Source organism: Dermacentor albipictus, chromosome 1, assembly GCF_038994185.2.
Source record: "Dermacentor albipictus isolate Rhodes 1998 colony chromosome 1, USDA_Dalb.pri_finalv2, whole genome shotgun sequence".
NCBI lineage: Eukaryota > Metazoa > Arthropoda > Arachnida > Ixodida > Ixodidae > Dermacentor > Dermacentor albipictus.
This window is the reverse complement of record NC_091821.1, coordinates 156,150,738-156,176,540: the sequence shown is the minus strand read 5'-3', so window position 1 is coordinate 156,176,540 and position 25,803 is coordinate 156,150,738. Positions and strand designations below refer to the sequence as shown.

Below are 25,803 nucleotides of genomic sequence, written 5' to 3'. Positions count from 1 at the left end.
GCAGGCGCTTATGCACGCATGCAACGACAACTTGTGAGAGGCGTAGTATGCACCAAGCTTCTACCAACGTGAACTAACCCTCACTATCATTTCATGGAGTAATATATGCGCTACACGTGGCGACGCCATTTTCCCCAGGACTCCCATGGGCACCCGCTAGGCGCGCGTACGAATTCGTGCAAGTGCGGGGGATTGCAATTCATACAACAATGATGAGCACAATGAGGAGCAACAGCAGATGAGCACAGCAACAGATAAGAACAGTGAGGAAACGAGAAACGGAAACCCAAACCGCGCCGCGTTTTCATTTCGTTTTTTCATGTCCTGCGCTATATCCATCTGTCGCTGTACTTACGGATTCGAAGCGTTGAGGCACCCCGAAAGTTGTGCGCATGGAGTGCTTGTCACTCTCTCTACTCGCAGGGAACTGGACGGCACGGCGTGCCCCGACAGCTGGGACCCCATGCTCGGAATACCATGCTTCGTCAACGCTACGTCAGCACTCCAGTAAGCTTGTCGCGGTTGACGCGCGTTCCTCTTACATGCAGCACTCCGAAGCTGTAGCTTAGGCGACCAGAACGCGCGAAACGTACTTCCCTGTGAAAATGAGAAATCCACAATCGCCAGAAATTTACCGCTTTTAACGGCAAATTCAAAGCGCCAGCACCTCTTCACTCCACGCAGCTTTCGTCTTCCGTACTATCATAAGAGAAAGCACCTGGATGCCTTTACAGCTTTTGATCGTTTTCATACAGCGAAACCTGTGGCTCTTTTTTTTTTCTTAAAGAAAAATATGCAACACAACAGTTACATTTGTGCATGAGAAGAACTTGAGTTTCGCCTAGTTGGTGTTACCGCCCGTGTCATCGTTTTGTGTTCTCTTCCCCTGTCTTCGTCTTTATTAGCGGTCGATATGATATGCCAACATTTGTGCACTAACTTGCAGTAGCTCGTTTATTTTCCAGCACATCAAATAAAGTATTACTAGCTTTGATTTTGATATACCTTCTGTCAAGGTATCCTTAGTTAGCCCCTTGCGCAATGCCCAGATTGTGGACCCTTAGGGTAAATAAAGGAAATTAAATATACGTTTAAGATGAGTCAGTAAACAATCCAAAACAAGTGTTTCATGCAATTCGTTAGGATTAATTAACATGATTCCTGGGATGAACTCGCGAGGAGGCAAGATCGTAGCAGATAACCAGTTGGGTATATTTACGGCTCAAAGGTTCTGTTTTTCTTAGGTTTTGTAAGCCAAGTGTATCCGAGAACTCGACCTCGTGAAATAGCCATCTGGGCGAATAAGTTGGAATGAAGACGGCATGACGAGTGTGGGACGACAATGATGGAATAACGGAATAATGATTATCCCTTCTCCAAACTGTCCGCATAGACGGATGTAGTGATATAAAAAACATTGACCTTCAGATTGCAGGTGGAGGTACACAACTGGATGATCCACAAGCCCATCTACAATGTTATTGGCATCATCAGAGGCAAAGTGGAACCAGGTATGCGAAGTTGCGAGTATCTGCGAAGTTGGACATATTTATTTATTTATTTATTTATTTATTTATTTATTTATTTGTGGGTAGGTTAACTTCGTATTGACGAGGTTGAGAAAATTGGGGAGAGCGAGAGGCCATAGCTTTTGACAAGTATTTTATAGCGAAAGGTTTTCTGCAGAACACTTTTTAACAATTTCAGCCATCCCTACGAATATTTTCCTTTATTCGCGCCGCTGCAATCACATTGCTACCGTTTGGCAAATATATTGATTTTAGAATGGGCGTCATATTAGTCATTTGCGTCGAAAAATGCACTTGATCGGCATAGTTCAGAAAAACACGCGAAACAAGTGTTCATGCATCCTTTGAGCTGACATTTTAACCTGTCGCCTATACGCGTGTACATGGTGTGCACAGAAATTTTCAGCAGAAACGCTTGTAATGAAGCTCGACGAAGCGAGTACCCATTATGTCGCTCGACGTATTCGTGTGTGCACTCAACGGGGTCCGCATTCGCATGGGGTTAATGTGCGAGCTGCGGGTGCATCGCAAGGCAGACTGCTTGGCTTTGTCACTAAACTAGCGTTATACCGTCGTCAAGAGTCCAGAGAGTCGCGCCTGTTCGGCTGTGACGTATGAGCACTGCAGTGTAAGAACAAGGAGAAACCGCGACATCATGCGTTACGGCGTATCACTGACAGCGCAGCACTAAATAAGCGGTTGTGGGTCCTATTGCCGCGATCGATGGCGGTCGCAGTTTCGAGGCCTGTTTCTCTGAGCGGCTGCAGCGGCCAATGTGCACGCGTGGCGCACTGTGCGCGCAGACCGGTTCGTCATGATCGGCAGCCAGACGCACGACGACACTCGCGGCTCTGCGCACCCGCTTCTGTCGGTGACCGAGATGCTGGTGCAGAGCAGGGTGTTCTGCCACATGCACAAGAGCCACCGCTGGACGCCCCGGCGAAGCCTCGTGTTCGCGCTCTTCTACAGCGAGGAGGGCAGCCTCGTGGGCTCCACCGAGTGGGTGGAGCATCACATGGCCGCGCTGCAGCACAGCGCCGTCCTCTACATCACGGGCGGCTTGCTAAGCGGTAGGTGTCCCAGACGGCAGCCCAGCCTGACGCTCCGTTTTGAATCTGTCTTGCCTATACACGCTCCTGCACTGTTTGCGCCTCGAGGGTCAAAGAGAAAAGGGCTGAGATAAGGCGAGAAAAATGAGCTCTGGTTGCTACCACGAATTTCCTACCTTTTCTTTTTTTTTTGGGGGGGGGGGGCAGATTAGCGTCGCCTAAACGTTTACCGAGTGTCCGAAATGCGAAGTGAGGTGTTCCATTTGGCATTCCGGAGCAATAGCCGAGACAAAATGTGGACTCTCTGTACGCGCGGCATTGCAAGATGGTGCGCGAGGCAGCACGTCGCCCTTGCTGCAACTGCCTAAGGCGAAGCTTGAGCTCGCGGCTTAAATAAGACCACCGTGTCGTATATACTTGTTGGGCGTACGCATTCTTTTGTCTTGTCATCGTCGCGTATTGCTAGCGTCTCCTTCACTCGGTGAAAACTTAAAACCGATCTCCCTGTGCTGTTTTGTTAATAAATTCGCTCGCTCTTCATAAATGTACAAACATGCACTCATAGTTTCAAACAGATGGTTGACCTACCGGTGTAGCTGGACGGCATCAGCTGTGAAAAAAAATCGGGTGCTATTCTGTCTAAACTGACATTTCATATTTCAGTGCCTTGAGCGGTAAATGAATTTTGACTGAGGGAGAGGACTGCTGTTTATAATGTTACTTCGCCCGCCTTATCTATATTAACCTGTGCTGCGTCAGATTTATTTGTCAACAGGTTCAGGTTTGCATGCGACTAAACGTCGCGTGAATTCACAAAGGTTTTGGTTCGCAAGTGCTGTAAGTTGATACTTGGGGATCCGCATTCTGGGATAAGTCCGGCCAGAGCTGAAGAAAGAAAGAAAGAAAGAAAGAAAGAAAGAAAGAAAGAAAGAAAGAAAGAAAGAAAGAAAGAAAGAAAGAAAGAAAGAAAGAAAGAAAGAAAGAAAGAAAGAAAGAAAGACGCTTGCAATCATTTGCTATCAATCGATATACTGCGAATTTCTGAACTTTGTTGTCATGAAATGTGATCATTTCTTTCAAGATTTTTGTTATTTTGAATCTTCAGCTGTTCGTTAAATTCAGGAACTGATTTCTTTTCCGAGATATAAATCAATGAAGTACTAATAATGTTACATTTCGTGCTAGTCTGTGTTTCCGCGGCCAGCTAGTTAGAATAAACACTCCACTCACAATATCTGCCCGCGTTTGTACAGGCGTCGGGAAAAAGTCGCAGTTTCTCCGCCTGAAATTTCAGTCTAGCGATGGGTGTAGGCAGCGTGCATTAAGACTCGCGGCGTGTTTAGCCCAGTATCAGTTAAGGAAAAAATATCCGCTGTTACTTACAAACAACTTGCGCCTTCCTTTTGATCTGAAGGCTTTCTTGTGCAGGCGGCTCGCCAGATAATGCAGGATCTCGATCCAGGAGCGCCTAGAGCCCGAGAAACGAGAGAGTCGAGCGCATGACAGTGCGGCCCATAGCCCTGCTCACGGGCCGGGGCGGGTTTCGGGGCTCAGCCTTTCGGGTCAGAGCGAACTTGCGCGGGGATGAACGTACATTACAGCGGACCGAACTTTATACAAGATCCCACGTCATGGGGGGGCTTTGGTTTTCCTCTTTTTTTTTTTAAAGTCTCGCCCACAGCTGGGCGCTGATGCAATTGTCTAACCCGTTTTCTACACTTTTGGAGAGCCACGCCTCTTTCGCTTTTTCCTCTATCGCGCATCTTTTAAATGTGCGCACCGTGATCCACCTACCTTTCAATTCGGCGCTGGTTCAGTTGACCGTGGAACCATGTGGAGCGGTCACGAACCAGCGCAGTTGTGCACCGTGCTGCGCATCGGCTGGTACATCTCGCGTGACATTGCCGCTCCCACTTCGTGGACGCTCGGCAGCGCAGTTTGCCGGCGCATCGAAACGGGTAATTGGAGATCGCTGGCAAGAGTCCTGACGTGGACAGAAATGAGCGTAGTGGTCGTCAGCGAAGCCGGCTGCATGGTCCGATCGATATCAATATGCATGTCAGTTCCGTTTTGCAGTTACTATACGATAACAAACTATAGGGATCGACAAAGCTAACGTTTCTTATGTGTTATTCGAAATACTTGCTTCTTGTAGGAGACAAGTTCACGCCGCGTGCCACGCCTGGTCTTTCGTGGTCGCTGCGCCATGTTGCCGACCTGGTAAGCAGACAGGCTGAGTCGCGATCTCTCGACTCATTGTGTAGCAGCGCAACGACTGGGCCTCTCTTGACAGCTCTCGGTTATCCACCAGCAGAGCTTGCACAACGCGTACCGCCATGCGTTATACGTCTGCGAGCACCTCGTTCATTTTCCCAGATATCGGTGTTTTCAGAGAAGCAAAGTAAAAGAGTGCGCGAGTCCACAGTGTAAAATGACGTTGGCAGCAGCCGCTTGAAAGGCGTGGCAGTAACATTATTCCCGGCCAACGCGGCCATCGTCTCACACTAGATAGCGTTCGCGTACCACATTCGCGCGACGTTTGCGTGGGTGGCAGAGTTATTTCCGTTGTTCATGAGTAGTGAGGCACAATATTTTGCGCACCGAAAAGCGAGTACCTCACCAGGACATCACCAAAGTGGCCTTGCGAACGGCGGCGGCGGATGTACGAAAGCGCCAGGTCAGCGACTTTTTCGGTTGGAGACACAGGCACCCGATGGTATCACATGTCGTATTTGACAATGCTGCGCAAATTTATACTGCTAGCTGTAATCTCATGCGAGTGGCTCCCAAGAGAGTTACATTGTTTTCTCTTGTTTCATTCTGTAATGATTAACCACTAGTTATTTTTTCGAGCGTATAAAAGCCTCCGTATGCTTTCATGAGAGGCCAACTCGCACGCAGAGCATCGCACGTGTAATACGAACACGGGGGATGGTTCCCCACCTGCGGCAAGTTGTTTTTTCATCCACTTTCATTGCCATTAATTTATCATTTCTTTAATTCAATTGGTAAATACAAGTAATTTCCCCGGTGTTTTCCTTGGTGTCTTTGTTTGTTGGCTTCCCATGATATGATTAATAAAAATCGGGCCCCTCGATTAACCCCCTTCATTCGTCGGTAAGACTGGGGTATAGTGGTTTCTGTGGGTGGCACAATATCGGTTGTCCGCGAGGCGGAGTACTGAGAGAGGTAGAAAAGCAAGGCAAGATTGACAGAAAGTGGAGAAGAGTAGTGCGCACAAGGGGGGGGGGGGGGGCGTCGCGGCATGGCACCGGCCCCAACCACGATCGATGGCAGCGCTGCTTGCGGGTACGTGCCTCACGTCTTCCTAAAATTTGTGCCCATCACGGTAACTCAGTACAGTCCTGCTGTCGAGCACGAGGTCGCCGGTTCGATTTCTGGCCTCGGTGGCCGAATTTTGATGAGGTTGTAACGCGAAAACGCTCTTGTACCGTATACTTTTGGTGCACTAAGAACACCAAGTGGCGAAAATTAATTCCTGAGGACCCGTCTCTCACAGTGCATGAGAACAAACTCCACGGTTATTATTATTTTTTAATTAGCACAGCTTAATGCATTTCAAGCTTCCCTCCGTTAGCACTAAACTGCTCTAGATTTAAAGGGACACATTGTAAACTAAGCTGTTTGTCCGCCTCCCTTGACGTAGCTAGGAGGAGGGAGGGGAGTCGACCTTCCCCCCCCCCTCCGAAATTTTCTGACGAACCCCCTCCTCCTACCTCCTTTCCACGGAACAGAAAGTTACAGGAGGTGGGCTTCGAAAGAGCGACGTGGATGTAAGGGAAAGCGGGAATGTGAAAGCGAGGCGAGAGCAAACGCGAAACCGTTGCACGTGGAAGCTGCGTGATTGAGCGTCTGTTGCGAGCAACCAAAAACACTGTCAAACTCTGACGGACTACTTGGCGCTGTGACACATGTGCATAAGCTTCGCTCTCGTAGCTTTCCCTTCATAGCCACAGAAAGTTGTCTACGAGTATAGTGAAGGCCCAAAGTGTGTATGTGTGAAGAGGGGGGGGGGAGGGGTCATGGGGGCGGTCCCCTTTGCCATGCACAGAACATTGCGGCCCCACTCATGGCGCGCCTCTACTTCATTCCGGATCGTGTTGACCATAACTGCTCAAAATTCCGCAAAGCGCCAAAAATTCAATTCACAGAGGAAAGTAGGACGATCACGTGCATAAAATTTGAGGGCATTGTTGTTCTCCACCAGACCTTCATGTTGTCGAAGAGCTTCTCATTACGGGTACTTGACCGAATCGTCGACCACGCTCCACGGAAAAGAGCATTCCGAAAGTAATGCGACTTGCTTGTCGAGGAAACGCATAAGCACTCCCCCCTTTCCCCCACATTTTTTTCCCTTCTTTTCTTTTCCTTTATCTCTGACTTTTATTATGTTAATAAACTGGACAAGTGCTTGCTGATAGGTTAATTTGTACACGCTGTTAACACTGAAAACAGTGCAAAAAAAACCGTACAGAAAGGAACACCCACAGAACGCTGATTAGCGCACGGTAAAATATATGAAGGACGCGGGTGCTGTGCCTGGGACGCTAAGAAACCGCCGCAACAAACAGGAGAGAGGGCAGCTATAGGTGAGTGGCCTCGAGGTCTACGCAGAAACAAAACTATTGGAATGTTAGTGGCCGCCGCGCCGTTCCACAACCCGGTGAGTGTTGAAGAGTGTGACAGTGTCTAACGGAAAATAATTTTAAGAAGGGGACTGGGGGGATGGATACGAGCAAGGGGGGGAATTAAGGGACGCGAGTAAAAGGCACTAAGAACGAAGATGGCGGGTAATTATGTACAATTGGTAATTTGGGACAATGGGACAATTATTTATAATTAGGGAGAGCGTTGATGCTCACCTACCCAGTCGTAACACGTGCTGCTTGCGGCGGAGAGCCCATCCTAACGGAACGTGTCGGCTGTTTTCAGAATGGACGGTTTTCAGGAGTCGCGACACTTTCATATGTGTCGAAGCTACTGGCCCTTATTTTACTGCGAACTACGGATGTTGTAATTTTCACAAAGGCTTCTAAATAGGAAGCAGCCCTGCTTCGGACTGTCTTCCTCATCAATTCTCGATTGTGATCAAATAACAATACGCGTCGCGTGATGACTAGAAAAACATGATCGCAAGTTACTGCCACACATCTTTTCAAACAAGTCGGACAGCAGGGTCACCGAAAGCAAATTAAATTTCATCATATGATACTATCGAAGTTCCAGCGCAAAGCTTCGTTCCTGTATATTGAAATCTAGAACAATATAGCTATCCACAACGCCGAAAGCGCGATTGAGTGATAGGCGTCTTGCAAAATAGTGCCTGCCCTCTTCCGTACGTAGCTGTGGCCGTAACACTAACTGGAACATCTGACTGGAAAACAACGGTGATCCCCACTGTTACCTGGGCTGCAACAAGTCTGGCCTGCATACAAGACAGACGATATTGCGCTGCCTTCTTTTGTTTTGTTTTTTTGTCCCAGTTGTTAGCGCTGTTCGTTTTTTTTTTTTTCAGGTCATTGACATACATTATATAAGTGCATCAATTCGTAAACGAAATTTTAGTTTTGTTTAATATTGTTAAATTTGCAATATCATCATTTCTAAAAATAGCATAAGGATGATAGCATAATTTGATGCGAAGTGGCTGCACGCGTTAGCAGTGAAATACTTCTGTCAGAAATTAAGCAAAGTGTTGCTTAGGCAACGCAAAAACGTGCATCTCGTTGTTGGGAGTGCTAGGAGTTTGCCTTTGCGTGGTCCACACACACGCACACGCACACGCGCACGCACACATTGAGATGAAGGAGGGGAGGAGTGATAGTTGTCGGCGGAGGACTCCCGCCTCCCGAAATAAATTTCTGGCTACGCCACTGGTTGCCAGTACGGAAGTCGAAAAAATGTGTATAGGAGAAAATTTATCCTACAAATAGGGGGCGCCACTTAGGTTATGTGAAGTTTGGCGCAGTTGCTGCTGCCGTATATGAAATGAGGTGCGTGCGCTTAGCAGCCAGTGCGCATGTGCCCGCGCACTCAATGTTCGGCGCTGCACAAGCGGCAGGTACAATGCGAAGAAAGCGCGTGCGCGGTTTGCTGGTTTACCCGACCTTGTATGTAGTACATGCAGTTGTGGAAATTTCAAAGTACCTGCGATTCAGGCGCCGGGCAGTGAAAGGTAGCATAAAACAGAAAATAAGCGGCGGACTTGTACACGGTCTTCAACAGCGTAATCACAGACCAATTTTCAGCGAGTCTGTTTCTGCTTTGGACGTTCCCTTACATAGTGGGCGTCATGCTCCTCGTCAAGGCACTCGCTGCGCCGCTGTTAAAAGCTGCTTCGACCGCCGACCTGGTACGGAACTGACGTAGCGTGCTACTGCTTCTTTGCACAGGTGAAAGCCAACGACACAACTACTCTGTTTGGCGAATGGACGCAGGACAAAGAAGGCGCTGCAGCTAGCATGCCTGAGTAAGCTGCATGGTGCTCTTTCGTCCGTTACACAGAACGCAGTATACAAGCAATGCTGTGGCATGCGCTACCGTGGCGAACGCTTGACGCGAAGGTATCACAGGAGATGTCTTCAATGTTTAAGCTAACTGAATAAATAAATAAATTTTGGAATGTATACATTCAGACTTGAGAAAATTGGTAGATTTGTCGCAATACAGTTGGAAAAGATAAAAAATGCATACAATTAGATGTGACGGGATAATAATGGGTGCACTGCTTCAAGAAACACGGCCAGTGTTATAGAAGAAACCAGTGCTTCTATTCTGGAGACAAGCGAAAAAAAAATGGTCCGTTCATCGTTAGGTTTCGGGCAAGTCATAACCGCCCAGTGACTACGGCGTCGCGCTGCTCAGCTCGAGGTCGTGTGTTCGACTCTCGGCCGCGACGGCCACAGTTTGATGGAGGCGAAATGCTGAACAACGCTCGTGCACTTACATTTAGGTGCACGTTAAAGAACCTCGGGTTGTCGCAATTAACCCGAAGTACCCCAACTACGGCGTGCCTCATAATCATGTTGGGGTTTTGCCACGTGTGAAACACCAGAATATCAATTTAATTTTTTTTTTCCTTCCGGCAAAGGTAGCCTTCCACAGTGATACAGTCTAGACTGTCGAGAGCGCACGCCAGCATCTGCCTCTGAGGGGAGCGGCAGCGTCTGCACCTGTTTGCAACAGTGAAAATGTAACAAAAAAGCGCTTTCTGACGCACAAATGTGGTGGGGAGAAAACGAACGACCAGAATGGCTTTGGGAAAAGCCATCGCCCTTTCTGTTTGACTGCCCATGTCGGACAGCTTGCATTGATGCACTTCACGTCGACCTCTGTTGACATCGTTCGATACCCTACGCATCCCAACATTATTTGAAGGATAGTTAATGAAAGTGGCCTTGACGAAAAATTGCAATCGCTAAATATGATAGCTGAAGACAAATATCGAGCAATAGGGATAGTAAGGTTAACGTTTCGGCTCCCTGGCGGGGCACCCTTGCTCGTAGTAATGGTAACAGCGACGAAAGGGTCACTTTAGTACCATGCATGACGGGAACCAGACACCTAGCGTACATTGGTGGTGAATTCTGACTGTGTCGTCCACCGTCTAGTTTGGATCCGGAAGAAAGAGTCGCCATTTGCGACCCCGTTGTAAGCGAAGCAATATCCCATGTCTTTCGGCCTTATATCCACCTATATTCAGCTTATATTCACCAACTTAGCTCATCACTAACAACACTGTGTCGTTAGATAAGAGAAAAGCTGTTCTTAGACTGAAATTTTGGTTTTTATTGCTCTCTAATCAATTTAATATCAGGCCCAACTCATATTTGCGCCCTCGTTTATCACGGCCAACTCGGCACGCTCATAATTTTCAGACAGCACCATATTTTGCTCGCACTGCGCTTTTTTCATCATTCGCATTTCTCTCGCACTATAACACGATGGAAAACATTGCCTGAAAGTCTGGCAATCATTGATGTGAAAGTCTTTGAAAGTGTGTTATTGGACCATTTTTTAAATAATGATATTGTGTTTTAACGTCTTACGAAAGTTGTGTTTTCTCTAGGGTTATCACTTTTCTTTCTTTCTTTTTTTTTCACATGTCATTGAATATTGTTTTGCACTACGTTCTTCTGTATCTCGTTTGTATGCCCACCTGCTTGGTCCTCGGACTGCAGTATACTTTAAATAAATTTAAAGCAAGACGTGCACTTAAGGTATGTGCCAGCCTTAAAATGTCGACGTGAGCTATTTGATATGAACGTTAGAATGAAGAAAGGACATGTCCTTGTGTGGGGTACGCAAGTGCGTGAAATTCTCGTATGCCTTCATTAGTTAAACTTCGAAATACGACTGAAACGTCACAGAAACGGGACGGAGATGCGACACTGGTAAAACAGACATGTATTTATTGATTGAGTTTTTATTTACAGAATATCTGCGTCGCCTCGAAGGCATTATCGCAGGGGGGACAGCTAGAAAAAGATGTATTAGATCGTTCGCGGAAATAAGGAAAGAATGTATAAAGTAACATCAAGGTGGGAACACACAATAAATGAATATTTTCAAGCGTAACAGAATATTAAAACAAAATTAGGACAGTAATGCATTGTCACAAATGCAGACGGGAGTAAAAATCGCTATTGTCAGATATCGAAACACATTCCTCCGGTAACATATTCCAGTCTGTCACAGTTTGCGGAAAAAAGGATTTCGCAAAACGGTGTGTATTACAGTATTATTATTGCTAAGACAGATAAAAAAAATTGTCAGTGCGTTTTAATTAACAGTGCACTACGACGGGCACTGTTAATTGGAACGATGGCAATGTGCCGCCATTGCGCAGTCTCGGCCACGTCATGCGTCGTGCTTTAGTGACGGTTTTGTCGCTTTTAAAGAAATTCTGGGGTTTTACTAGCCCGAACCACATTCCGATAATGAGACAAGCCGTAGTTGGCATCATGGAATAATTTTTACTACCTGGTATTCTTTAACGTGGACCCAGTGAACGTTTTATTGTTTTACTATACGGAAAAAGGCTTCCGTGCGATAGCAGAAACATTAACCTTACCAACTTTTGCGGTCGATGCTTGTCGCTGTTCTTCATGTACCGCCATTAACTGACGCTCTATATTCCTTCGCACTTTTGACTTCAATGACTAAATATATTTGCAATCCCTTTTTTTTTCTTTCTCCAGAGCGTTGCCACCAATTGGACTTTCGGATGAAGCAGCATTCACATTTGAGGCTGGAGTTCCGTCTGTTTTCTTCCAGTTTATGGCAAGTAGCCGTTAAAGTTGCGATGGTCTCTCTCTCTCTGTTTGGGAGCAAAGAAAGATATATATTTTGCATACTCTTTCCACTGTGCATAATAATCCGGGCTCTACTTAAGGCCTTTGTTCGCCATGAAAAGAAGTGTTATAGTTCGTGTTGCGGTTACACCGATTTCGATTGCATGGAAGACAGGAACTGATGACGAGTCAGGGAAACACCGCGAGCAACAGGACGTAGAGAAGAGCGGCGCCCTTTTGTCGTTCTCTCTGTCGTGTTACATGCACTGTTCTCTTTTTCGTCATGAATCAGCTTGACCAAATTCAATGCTTTACTAATGAAGAGAAGGAAGACGATGACGGAGGAGGTGGAGCTTCGGTGGCTATGACGTTCGATCAGCTGTTGAACACCAGGTCGCAAGTTCAATTCTCAGCCGCGGCGGTCGCATACCGATGGGGGCGAAATACTTAGATTTAAGTGATGGTTAAAGAACCTCAGGTGGCCAGAATTAGTACTAAGTGCTCCACTACGGCGTCTCTTCATAGCCGCAGTGTTCAATGGTATGGTAAACTCCGCGATTCATTGACTCAATCAATGATGAATGAATGAGTGGTTCACAAAGATGCGTTAATGTCACCGAACATCTTAATGTATCTTAGCTTTTTTTGACGACTACACACAAAAAGTGACGTAGTTGCTAGTGTTATGATCGGCCTCTCAAGCGTGGGAAACATTCCAGCGCCCTTTCCCATGTCGAGGTCATTGCCCTCATCTCCGAGAGGCTGTTATGATCGGCCTGGACTTCGACCTGCCAAGTGTGGAAAACATTCCAGCGTGCTTTACCATGTCGACATAATTGCCCTCGTCCCCAAAAAAGCATCACCTCTCTACGCCCTGAACAGACACAAAGGGGAGGACCCAAAGGCGAACACACGAAGGGGAATATGTGAACTTCACAATCTGACAAAGGCCTTGACGCTTCCACAAGTTCCCCAAGTTTCCCAACGAGACATCGACTACCACAAGACCGCGAGGGGTTATTTAAGGCCGTCCTGGCCCCTGTGTTAGGCAGAACCGCTTGAGACTAGGATAGAGTCACAACTATGTACCAATGAAGTGAATACGTTCTTTTCTACTCTCTTTCATCATCACGATTTCCGCCTTCGTCGCCGTGTCTTGATTCTTGCGCTGAAGATGCACTCACCTGGTCGAGATCGTATCACTAGCCAACGCACCAGCTTTGTCGTCCTTTCCTTCTTTACTCCAATTTCACCGCTTTTCTTTCACTGCGTTCGGCGAAAGCATGCACGTACACCGTTGAGGATAGCGCAACACATGCATGCGTTGAAGGGACGAAGGCCTGAACGCAATCGTAGCAAAGGAAACGGGATCACCATACGTTTTTAGTCCTCATAGTGAATACACAACACTGAGTTCAGCAGTTCGCAGGGTTTTTGGACATGTGTAGATTACTGAATACGCCGATCTCTCCTTGTTCATGAAGGGTAACTACGTCAGGTAACGCGCCATAACCTAGATACTTCAACCTTCGGGCAACTTCAAGTGGATAATGCTACACCCGCGCCCGTTGTTATTGGGTGCCCGGCAAACAAGATAAGACGGAAACGCCTCTATCGAAACGCCTCTACTCTTCGACATTCAGGAATGAACGAAGTGTAGCGTGACATTTCTGCCGTCGGCACAGCCCGCATAGCACTGTATGTTTACATGTACTCACGAGTCGGCTGCACTAATACTTTGTGCAGCACCGGCACGCGGCAGACAGCCTTTACCCGGCCCAGGGAACGTCCGCCGACTCGTACATGCTGGTGGAACGGCTGGTGGACCCCAACTTTCGCATGAGCCGCATGCAGGCGCAGGCATCTGCACTGTTGGCTCGTCTCTGGGCTGACCGCACGTTCCTGCCGATGGATGTAGTCGAGCTGGCCGAGTGGATCAGCCTCCGTGCCAAGGACTTCGCCAAGTACCACATGACGGTCATCGATGCGCACCAATTGAGGCTCGGTCAGTGATCTGGTTCTTTCTCGCTTGCTTATGGCTATACCCCGCATCAGCCGATGTTGCGCTACTTACCAAGTGACGGCAAAATGGATTATTGTAAAAGATGGGGAGCATTGAACTTGCCTTAATCGATCGTACTCAAACTTATTGAACCGGAAATGCATTGGCTGGTTAAGACAGATGTGGCGACAACGTTGTTATACGAGTACTACAGCGGATAACTTATAGCAGTCAAAACCATTTAAAACGCGAAATACTTTGCCGTGGGCCGATCGCTCTGTTTCTAAGGGACTAGCGCAGCAAACAGGGTGGGACAAGGACTAGAGTTAATGTGTTTTGTCTTTGTCCAACCCTGTTTGCTGTACTGGCATGCATTGAGAGTGCAGCATCAAATCGTCTAAATCGCCACCTCATTGTCACTGTTTTCTATTCAATGTGGCCAAAGTTTTTGCGAAGCTTATGTGTCAACCGCCGACACACCAAAAGCTTACTGTATTATTATCTTGCAGATTCTCTCCAGCTTGCCGCAGACCAGTTTCTCGATGCTGGGCGCGTGTACATGAACTGGACTCAGAAAATCAGACAAGATCAGTAAGTGCACACCTTAACGCCTTTTGTACTGTACGAGGTACGTTGCGTAAATAATTCGGCTATTCAGTCGCAAGGTACAAGGCAGTTGCCGCTACACAGCAAACTTTGTTCAACTATCAGGGATACGGCAAAGTTCTCTCACCGCCACAAGCAAGCTTCTTTTATCCTCACCTAACTTAAATAATTAACTCACCTAATAAATAAACTTTAATAATTAATTCAGAAGGTAAATGAAAAATTTGATACAAAAGAATGCGGTGCAAGAACTCGTCGAATTCCTTTAAATTATTTTGAGATGTTATTAGGCATTGTGCGTTTCTGTCCTTCCTGGATTTCTAGCGTGTTTTTAAATAAATAAATCTGACTGACTAACGGCTGCTCAACTTCTCTATACAGTGTATTCCCTCTAACTTGGGCCAAGTTAATTTTTTTAAAAAGTGCGACGAGATACGAAGATGCGACTAACGGCGTTTCGTTAGTGGCCGCAAAAGGCAAAGAAAGATGCGAAGCGAGCGCGCGCGACACAAAGCGGTTTCAAAGAACTAGCACCGCTCCTTGGTTGCTTTGATTGGCGCGAAAAAGTGAAAAGGCCATCGTGTCTTTGTTGGCCGCTCGTGGCCGCTCGTACGAGCAAGCTTCTGCGGGACGCTGACTCTCACAGTCGTGTGCCACGCCTTAGGCCGGCGATAATTGAGGAATGTGACCGAAGCGAAGCAAAAAAAAAAGGAATTCTGCTGTTTGCTGCTCTCTCTGTCAAACAAGGAAACGCGTGAGTAAAACACATTTCAGGCCGAACCATTCGTATGGTAGCGGATTAGCCAGTGAACCTGTTTAAGTTTCCCGATATTAGGTTTAGGTTTCCCGATATAAATCATACATTCACACATACCGTATACATGTATATAAATTCTTTTATTTTGAAACGATGGTGATCACGGCTTCTTCAGCCGTGTGCGCACAATGCGTGGTCTTCCCGTTTTCGTTGTAGTTGCAACTGTTGCAGTGGTATACCTTTGCAAATGCGCAATCCGGATCTTCCGCACCGCGGCGGCTACCGCGGCGCACATCCCCGTGTTTTCCCACCGCAACTGCCTTGTCCTTGAGGGCTAGACGACAGCAGACGCAGCCGGCAGCAACGGCGGCTAGCGTGGGTGCACTCCCCCACTGCGCAGGTGCGGCGCGTGGTGAAATCCCGTCTCCTTTCTTTCTTCTGCGCCGTACTATCAATCGTTATCTTTTTTGTTCGCTTTACGGACGTTAGCTAGCCCAACCCGATAACCAGATTTGACCCCTTTAGATATTTTTTCCCCTTTGGGATTACACCAAAGATGAAATGTACCAGACGCCGTCTAATACGCCACGCGAGCTCAATGAAAAAAAAAAAAAAAGCTCGCCTGCAGCCGAATTCCCCAAGAAATGATCAGAAAAGCAACAGAACACGTAAAAGCAAGATGTCACAGCTGTATACAGCGGCGGACGGTGACTTTTTAAACATACGCTGCAAAACCAAGCGTAAACTGTTTTGCAGGAGTTGACGGCTTCCATGCCTAAGGCATTTCTCCTCTCTTTTTCTTTCTTCTCCTTATTTCTACCCTGACGAACAATAAATAAGCATGTTTTTTTTTCTGAAGTTCAGTCGTATACTATACTTATCGCTGCGCTACGCCGGAACAGTATGTTACGCTGTGACCGTTGCGCACGACTCTAAGAGGCAGTGCTCCGCGGCCGCTTGCTCGTACGAGCAGCCAACAAAGATACCATTGCCTTGCCACTTTTTCGCGCCAATCAAGCCAGCCATCGACCAGTGCTCGAAAAAAAAATTACGGGGATCTACGTGCCAAAACCACTTTCTGATTATGAGGCACGCCGTAGTGGAGGACTCCGGAAATTTCGACCACGACCAGTGCTCGTTCTTTGAAACCACTTGCGCTCGCAGGCGCTCGCTCGCTTCGCATCTTTCTTCGCCTTCCGCGCCACAAATTTGAAACGCCGAAAAAGTAACTATAGTCGGATACAACTTAAGTCTGCAGTGAAGCCCCGCCCACGCACTCATAACCGCCCGCCACTGTTCCACCGCGAGGCTGCAAATAGTTCGTACTTCAAACTTTCCCTGTTACCTAAATAAGGCGGTAACCGCAAAAATACAATTATTAGGGCGTAATTTTATACGTTTTCATTCGTATATTATAGTCGAATGGTGAAAGCCTAATTCATTATTGAACTGAAATAAAACGCTTGCATTTTTTTATTGTCAAGTTTCACTTCAGATGGCAGTGAAGATCCATGAGTAAAACTGGCTCAGCAATAAAGTGAACTGTACCGCGGGCTTTTGAAGAGTGAAATGCACAGGCTCCATGTACTTTGTCCATGTCTGTTGCACACTTCATCGCTTCCGCCGATGAAAACACTCAAGAACAGCAGGCGCTCCGGAGGTATCAAGTACGACGCCATTTTGAAAATGTCGCATTCCGATGACTTTGTTTGCGTCTGTGATTGGCTGGTGGACTAACACAACCCCGCACGGTTTGTGTGCCTTGGTTGCCAACTGCTGTTTCTTTAAAGTTGTATCCTACTATAGGAATGATGTTGCAAGCCGGAAATTCTTTAGTATATTTTATTTCTAACGCGATACAGAATGTGATGTCGCAATTTTCGCAATTATACAAGCAATTATTTAGGCAGTTATTGTTTCACTGAATAACTAAGCGTTGACAACGACAAAATTTACCAGTGTGCGCGAGGTGACCACTAACAAAACGCTCTTGGTCGCATCTTCGTATCTCGTTGCACTTCTTCTAAGTAGCTTGGCCCGAGTCAGCTGGGACACACTGTATAGTAGCGAAAACCTCTGCGCAGAAGCCGAAAGCGTCTAAATGCCCGTTCGCGGAACAACACTGTTGTCGCAAAACGTCTGCCACGGGAAGGAATCGTGAATCGCTCAAACGGTTCTCGTTGAATTCCCACAAGCGAGTCGTGTTGCGGGCCGCTGTCGTGACGAATCTGTCTAGAGCTCAAGTACAATCACGACTTTACCCAGAAGCTGGACCATTTTTTGTCAGGGCAAAGTGCGCGGATGCTGTCCTTCTGAGCGCTTGCCTGCGCCCGTAGTATCCCGGTCTTCGAGTGTTCGTGCGTTTCCTTTGCAGCGTGAAAGAAAAACAGTTTAAACGTTGTACTTGGGAATAATTTAAGGTCTGTTATCTTAGAGGCGATAGTCTGCAGTCCAGAATTTCAACGCGGTTTGGAAGGCACTCACACGCGAGTCCTCTTTAAGGACGCGCTCTTTGAAGGTGGTTTCCCCGCAATGAGAGTTTGTGTGCAGGAAAGCCGCATATTCCCTTCGTTTTACGGGCGATATCAATATCGAAAATAGTCATTTGCGCATGTAAAGCTGAAAACGCTAGCACGACAATGTTGAGTGCCATTCAAATAAATGCGCATGAAGCGTGATTTGAACCTGAGCGTTAGTGCGCCATCAGGACGTCGGTTAAAAATGTTTCTTCGGACGTCGGTTAAAAATGTTTCTTCGGCATGCGCTCAACAGTACTAAATCCGTCACAATCAAACATATGTTGAGCGCGTCGCACGCCGCGCATTCGATGCTGGTCACGATTGTAGCGTGCAGGAGCGGAATGATAGTGTGCCAAATTGGGCGTATCAAAGACACCACAGGTGGGGTGAACGGATCTAAGGTAGTGTGAAGACGATCCCGAAGTCGTTCGGAAGTTCAAAGAGGGCGAATTGGCATAGCGGAAGCCATAGCAACGTGATCAAATATGAGCCAAAGGCCTTCGGAGGTTAGTAGAACGTTGTCGAAGGGTAGGACGCATGTAACTTGGAAAAGCTGTTAGCTACCCCCCGTCTATTCTTTCGCACAATAGTGCGAAAGAGCAGCAATGACTGCTTTCTCGAAGCATTGCAAGCGTCTCGCTTGCCTGGTATACGGAACAATTTCGGAGCAAGTACTCGTTAAGTGTTGGCAATGGAACTTGACAAACGTGGCAGCGCTTTTACGTTGGAGAGCACACTTATCTGTTTCCTCCCCTAAAGCTTCATCTGAGGGTTGTCACACACTTTGCACAAATCTGGCCGCGAACCTATTGCCGGTGACTGGAAGGTATCGTGGATGACGGCGCACATGCAGTTGATCACAATGCATATAGGTATTCAAAAAAATTATGCTAGGTGAGTGGAAATGCGGGAAGCACCATTTACTCCAATTTTGGTCTTGGAGACCCCATCTTTTTAAATTGGACGTAGAATTAACCATGCTCATTTCTCAGAAGGGGAAAAATGGAATCTATTATTTTTCACTGCAGTTAGCTTGTCTAGTTACAGTAATTCATGCGAGGTTGGGCTGCAATGACTTAGGCTGAAGTAAGTCCACAGAAGGGGCCCAGCTTCTGCTGGTAGGGCGCTGTCTTCGTGACCTCTTAGTGTTCTACGTGATTGGGAGTGTGCGAGAAAAAGGAGAGAGAAAGGGGTGGAGAGAGAGCTTAGTAATCGGCTAACTGCGTCTCACAGACTGCAGACTAATGAGAAAACCACTTGGAGAATACGTGTACTGCTGTTAGTCCTAACGATTTGCTTCAGACACCTGATATACTGCTTGATGAACTTGCATAGTTGACGTATTCGTACTCTCAACAATTCGTTATTGTCAATAAGCCCGGAATCGGTGTATATATACATATCGTTGCGTCCAGATCATGTTTAACAAATTGCTTGGCGGCGAACGTGCTGAAAGATCTCTTCTTGCAATACGGAGGCGACGAATGCGTGCGCGCAGTACGAGATGATAGAAGAAAAAAAAATGTAACTGACTGAGACACCTGACACTCAAAGTACAAGCAATATAAGTATAGCTTAGGTACAAAAGTGGTTGACAGTGAAAGAGCCAGTTTGTTTGTTCAAAGCGCTGCTCCGATCGAGGGCTCTGCGGCAGCACTCGCATTGCACCTTAACCCGACCATTTTCTTCACAGCCCCATGTACGCGCGCATCTGCAATGACATCCTTATCCGGCTCCCGAAAGTCTTCATCACGCCTCGTGGTATCCCCACTCGACACATCTCACACAAGTAAGTTCGCTGCACCAGGGGTCACTCGGCACAGCTACAAGCGGAGCTTAAAATCGGATATCTTGTCGAGGTTGGAAGTTAACCAAAGATCGGTAGGCCGGTTGGCTTTGGGAGCCCACGGTAAAACCACAAATGAGTCAGTGCAGGGTGACACGGGTTGGGCCTCTTTTGAAGTCAGAGAAGCGCAGAGCAAAACTAGTTTTGAAAAAAGACTCGGGAACATAGATGAATCTAAATGGGAAGCTAAAGTGCACAAGTATCTGTACTTGACAAGCGTGGATACAGAATGGAGGAAGATGTCAAGAAAGTTGGCAACAAAGTACAGGGTAATTGAAACTGTAAATAGACAACCAGGAGTCACCAGAAAGAAACTGAGAGACACTGAGGCAGTTTATCGGATTCAAAGAACGGAAGCAAAAAGGACCATGGAGATTTACAAGAATGAGAAGAAGGAAATTAGAAGGGAAAATCTGTACGAGAACACAAAGGGCAGCGCCTTATTATTTGAGGCTCGAGCCGGTTGCCTAAGGAGAACAACATACCGGAGCCAATATTTGGAACTAGGTGAGGCATGGGTATGCTGCAGCGAAACTCCGGACACCACTCAGCACATCCTAATGTAATGCGAAGGGATCCACCCAGCGAGAACCGTAGGTAACGTACACCTTCCGCAAGCGCTTGGGTTTAAAGTGGACGGAAGCGTCTGTATCGGAACGACGAACGGCACGAACTCAGGAAACAATCTGGTTTATTGCGGTCCGAACATGTATAGGGCCGTGGGGAGAGAAGGTAGGAGTTAACAAGGGAGAGGGAAATGGAGCACGTTGCACTGAACCCGCTGTTGACAACAGGCAAGTACTGATACCTGATATGATACAGCGTCAACCGGTCAGCAGTCGACATAAGCAAGAGACGTTTGGAGTATACTGGTGGAAAGCAGGGATTGATACGACCGGATCTCTGACAGTCATAGCTAGCGGTATAAGGTAGATTTTGGAGGCAAAAAAAAATGCTAGATGAAAAACATGTATAGCATACCTAATTAAATCAAGCAGGCTAGGTGACTATTTGTAACCGCCCCCTTTCAAAGGGGATGCCATTAAATAATCATTACCATCATCATAGGTACTACAAGGGAAGATGTTCTGCAGCCTATAGTAGTGGTCGGCCTCGAGTTAAGAACTGCTGTTATAAAACCCGATATGTAGTCATCCTGAGCACGGAGTATATAGGCCAGGGGTTCGCTTATGGTCAGCGCTCGCAGAAGATCTCGAACAGTGTGCACGCGTGCGGTGGTCTCGGACTCGGAGGCTCGCTGCTCAACTGCGAGTTTCACGGAAAATACAAAGGTTGTTTTCTACAACGCGTGGTCACACTTACTGCTGTTAGCAGAAATAGAATGACGTTTCACAAAGCGTCGGGGCCGGCGGCCCTACGACGAACCTCTTCGAATTGATTGGCATGTTGGAGAACGCTGAAGACAGACGGTAATTTGAAACAGCAACGACCTACCCGCTAATAAGACTGGCAATGGGTCTTCGTTTCTCCTGGAAGGCGAGGAACCGCAAGAGCTATCAACCCATTTGCGTAGACCGGGATCAGGGACGGCCTTAGGAAAGCGTGCACGTTCTTCGCCGCGACTCGCGATTTCATCACGTGCTCGTCTGTGTCCCGCACACATTCCACTGAAGTGGAGTCTCGTCTCAACGGCATGGTTAGATGGACAGCTAGCATAGTCTACAGCTATGACAGCTAGGACAGCTAGCGTAGTTTACAATGGCAAGAAAGCATCGCAGAAACGTCAAGCGATAGAGCGGTGAGCTGGCGTGTTTTCTCTTTCGCCGTTCACCATATTTTTCCTTCCAATCAAGTATGCCTTGTCGTTATTCTCGCGAGCCGGCTGCAGAGTGATCACGCTCCTCCTTGCGCTTCTCGATATCGAATGAACGATGGACGCAGGAACCTGCTGCACTCGCCAGAGGGGCTCCCCTTCCCCGGCCTCCAGGACCTCATCCGGCAGCGGCCCATCGACGGGGACGCCTTCGGTCATATGGTGGCACTCATCACCGAGAGCATCATCCAGGCTACAGAACTCCTCCACTTTTCGCCCATTGTGTGACAATAAATTCACAGCAGCACTTCTCCTATGTTGCGTTTCTGAAAGAATCGAACGCCAATGGAGAGCGCTCGCAGTCTGCATATTCTACAGTTACTGTATATGGCTGCCACACTTGGCAGCATATACAGTAACCCTAACATATTCTACGACGCGCCTGCAAGACTGATATCATCATAATTAAATTATAGCGTTCACACTTCACAAAGCAACTTACGCCGCATTGTGGGGGCCCAGATTAATTTCAACCACCTGGAGTTTTTTAGCGTGTAACCAATGCGCAACACAAAAGTTTTTCATTCCACCCCCACTGGAATGCCACTGCCATTGTCGTCATGCACGTCAGCATCAGCAGCCTGTTCAAGCTGAGTAACAAGAGTTCTTTCCAGTAATCTCCAGTTTCCTCACTCCTGCGGCAGCAGACGCCATCCTGTCCCAGGTATGGACACTATAGCGGCAAGCTTCCAGCAGCGGCGTGCCGCGCGGCAGCTCATATGCCGCCAACGGCTCAGTGCTGCGCGTCACTGACGGCTCGGCACCGATGCCGCCACTACAGGCACTGCACGCACCTCTGTGACGTCAGCACCGGAGCTTCCTTAGAGCGGCGCAAGCGCGTTGCTTGTAGATGCAGTTAACGGTGACGATATTTACAGGGAAGCTGTATATGGCTAGGGTTCCATGCATTTTTGTTATCGGTGAACAAAAACTATCATCATCAATGGCTCATACCCCCGCAAGCATTCACACTCCTGTAAGCAAGCAAAAAATGCAATGGCTCGTAGCCCCATAAAGCAGAGGCTACAAGCACTCAGCAAGTTGAAGCGAACGGCGCTTAAATTCTTTCTAATCACGCATACAACATACAAAACAGCGTGTCGAAAACTGTCATCATCAATGGCTCATACCCCCGTGAGCAATGGCTCTTGCCTCTGTAAGCAAGCAAAAAAATGAAATGACTCATATAGTCCCGTAAGGTTCATGGCTACTCACTTTGCGTGAATTAGTTGCGATGACGCTACCCTTGTTGTCGTTGTCGGTGATATCAATGTGGATGTATCGGTACCGAAAAGGGGAGCGGTTTACGCGTTCCGTGTTGCAGACATATATCTCTTGCGATATGCCACGCCGGTCCGGCCCAACCAACCACTCAGCGGCGTACGTGCATCAATTTGACATAATCAAAAAATGTACGTGATATAGTTACCAGTGAAATAATAACTGCTGATAAAGACAATAAATTAGTGTGCGTACCTTTCGACGATGACCACCCATCAATAAAATAAATGAGTTCGTAACTTTGTTCAAAATTATGTGTCACTTCCGTGTCTTGTGCCAAAGAGCTTCGCCGGTCAACCACCTTCACAGAGTGAAATGGCTCGTGATTTTTTTTTCTTGTTTTGGTGCTATCGTTTTCAAACGCTCGCTTCTGTGGCGCAGTGCTTCTTCCAGGCACCGTGGGAGGAACTCTTGAGCTGCTAGCGCGCAGCAAAGCTGCTGTCCGATAGCGCCGAGGAGCTCTTATGGACACGTAGTACCTATCACGCGCGAGAGGCAGCTCGCAAAATAGTGTGTGACTTCCTCGAGTAGCCGGGCCTCGCCACCCTTGTGCACCCGGCCCCACACACCGGCCCTGTTAGGTCACGTATACGTGACCTAATAGTGCCGGTGGGTGTGGCCGAGTGACAAACTCTCTCGAGAAAGTCACTCCATAAGCGAAGTATGGATAAATTTCACCTAGTCGCTCTGTTGTATATACACAAAAAGTTCTATTCTTAAAGCTAGTATTCTCTGTTATCCACTCTCCATGTCCCTTTACTCCCCTGCCTCCATTCCCTTATTGCTGACCGCCGTTTAGGTGTCAGCGGACTGCGCTGGACAGTTACAGTGCGGTCAGCAATCATTTGCTTAATGTTCGTTTATTGATTTATTTCAATAAACAACCAACTGCTGCTGCTCTTGTGTTATAGTAGATGGTTGTTATCTATCTATCTATCTATCTATCTATCTATCTATCTATCTATCTATCTATCTATCTATCTATCTATCTATCTATCTATCTATCTATCTATCTATCTATCTATCTATCTATCTATCTATCTATCTATCTATCTATCTATCTCCCTCAAACGCCGACCCAGTGGCTCAAGTTGCCTACCAGGTTGGGTCGTGTCCTAGTTCCATCGTCGTCATTCGTCCTTCCAGCTTCATGATCTGACTCTCGTCCTGCCGTCGTCGTCATTCATTCCTTCTGCGCCAATCCAGTGGCCCAAGGTGTATAACAGCATCGACTACTAGGCCTTGTGGTCTTGATATTGTCGTGGTCGTTCCATTGTCGTCATTCCAGCTTTGTCCTCCGACTCTCGCCATGCTGTCACCGTCACGCCATCTTCGTCATAGCGTATTAATCAAGGTCATAGCGTACTAATCGTGACCTTGGGCAAGATGATCGGCGCTTTTGAGGAGGCGCGATCAGCCCACGCGCTGCGTTTAAAAGATGCCAGCATTCACTGAGACGCTCACTTCAGGCTCGTACGACGGCGAGGCGTAAATGCCGCGTCACTCGATCGTGGGCGTCTGCTAAAGGCGTGGCAATTGCGCTCTTCTGTGATTTCGGTTCTCGAAGTATAAATTGTCCAGAATTCATTACGATGATTTCTGATATGTCCGAAAAATTGTTATGCTTGGATGAGGTGGCTTCAAATATGTCATTAGGATCGATCGTCTTGACTCTGTGCCCAAGCATGCTGTCTAATTGGCACAGTGATATAGTAACGCCGTTGCCCGCAGACGCCGCGACGTCTCCGGTTCCGATGATATTGAGTGTCCGATGATGATACGAGTGTCCGAAGATATTACGAGCGGTGTTTTGGAAAGGCTCCATGTGGTCTATGCGCGACAGAAGGCTTCTATTTTCGTGATTTCTCTTATCTCCAAACTCAGCTTATCTCGATTTTTTTCCCGGTTTTTACAGTTAAACAATTATGAGGTTTTACGTGCCAAAACCACTTTCTGATTATGAGGCACGCCGTAGTGGAGGACTCCGGAAATTTCGACTACCTGGGGTTCTTTAACGTGCACCTAAATCTAAGCACACCCGGTTTTTACAGTGACTTAATTCGCGGGGGTTTACTGCAACTACCTTGTACCTTTATATATGCTTGTTAACAATTGCGAATGCGGTGCTATCAATTCTTCCGGCCTTCTTTTTTTTTTTTCACCAATACTACAGTGAACTAAAAAGGGCTCCTATACTCGCGGACAACTTTCTGTGGCTGTGAAGGGAAAGCTACGGGCGCGTGGCTGCTGAATATCTGTTATGCCAAGTAGTCCGGCAGCGTTTGACAGTGCTTCCGATTGCTCGGAACAGACGCTGAATCGACGCAGGTTCCATGTGAGACGGTTGCGCGTTTCCCCAGACGCGGAAGGGAAAATCCACAAAATAAGTAAACCGTCACACTCAGTGGTGTATTCTGTCCTATTTGAGTGTTTTTATGTTTTCGTTTCCCCAGTCTAAACACACGTGGATTAAAACGTGGGGCTCTCTTCAGAAGCACTCTCACTTGTGCGCGTTTTGGCTCTGTAGCTTTCCCTTCATAGCCACAGAAAGGTGACCTCGAGAAGTAGTACACTGCACTAATACTCTAAATGTCGCTTGCTTATCTCGACTGCGGACCGGTTAGTGCTTCCGTCCACTTTATATCTCAACGCTTGCCTAGGAGTGTTAGCCAGCGCCGCTCACGGCCAAGGCAGTGGATATGGGATATTCTTTCAAGCGCAAGCACGTACGTGAGCTTAGGAGCAAGCAACTGGCCAATAAACACTCGTAATACATTATCTCATCTCATCAAGACTGCCACATTCAAGGATCTCAATTGCTATGCAATGAGTAAGCAGAATAGGCGGTGGCCAAATTGATGGTGATGATGATGATAATTTATTGGCGTCCTCTTTGAAAAGGGGCAGTGACAAATAGTCACCTAGCCTGCTCGATTTAATCAGATATGCTATACGTTTTTTATCTAGCATTTTTGTGTACATCTCCTTTAACTCTTCTTTTTCCTTCAAAATCTACCTTGTATCGCCATGACTGCAATCGACCCGGTCGTACCAATCTCCTCCCTG

General features: G+C 47.3%; 1 protein-coding gene across 1 annotated transcript in view; it reads left to right on the top strand.

Moving 5' to 3' along the window:
• The window catches only part of LOC135916551 (N-acetylated-alpha-linked acidic dipeptidase 2-like), a 71,714-nt gene extending 50,007 nt beyond the window's left edge, over positions 1-21,707 (top strand). The window contains exons 8-17 of the mRNA XM_065449971.1: positions 424-507; positions 1,429-1,511; positions 2,333-2,599; positions 4,734-4,798; positions 8,992-9,068; positions 11,800-11,881; positions 13,639-13,897; positions 14,404-14,485; positions 19,470-19,565; positions 21,525-21,707. Coding sequence (XP_065306043.1) covers positions 424-507; positions 1,429-1,511; positions 2,333-2,599; positions 4,734-4,798; positions 8,992-9,068; positions 11,800-11,881; positions 13,639-13,897; positions 14,404-14,485; positions 19,470-19,565; positions 21,525-21,684 — 1,255 coding nt within the window. The 3' untranslated portion in view covers positions 21,685-21,707. The remainder of the gene's footprint in view (positions 1-423; positions 508-1,428; positions 1,512-2,332; positions 2,600-4,733; positions 4,799-8,991; positions 9,069-11,799; positions 11,882-13,638; positions 13,898-14,403; positions 14,486-19,469; positions 19,566-21,524) is intronic.
• The last annotated feature ends 4,096 nt before the right edge of the window (positions 21,708-25,803 follow it).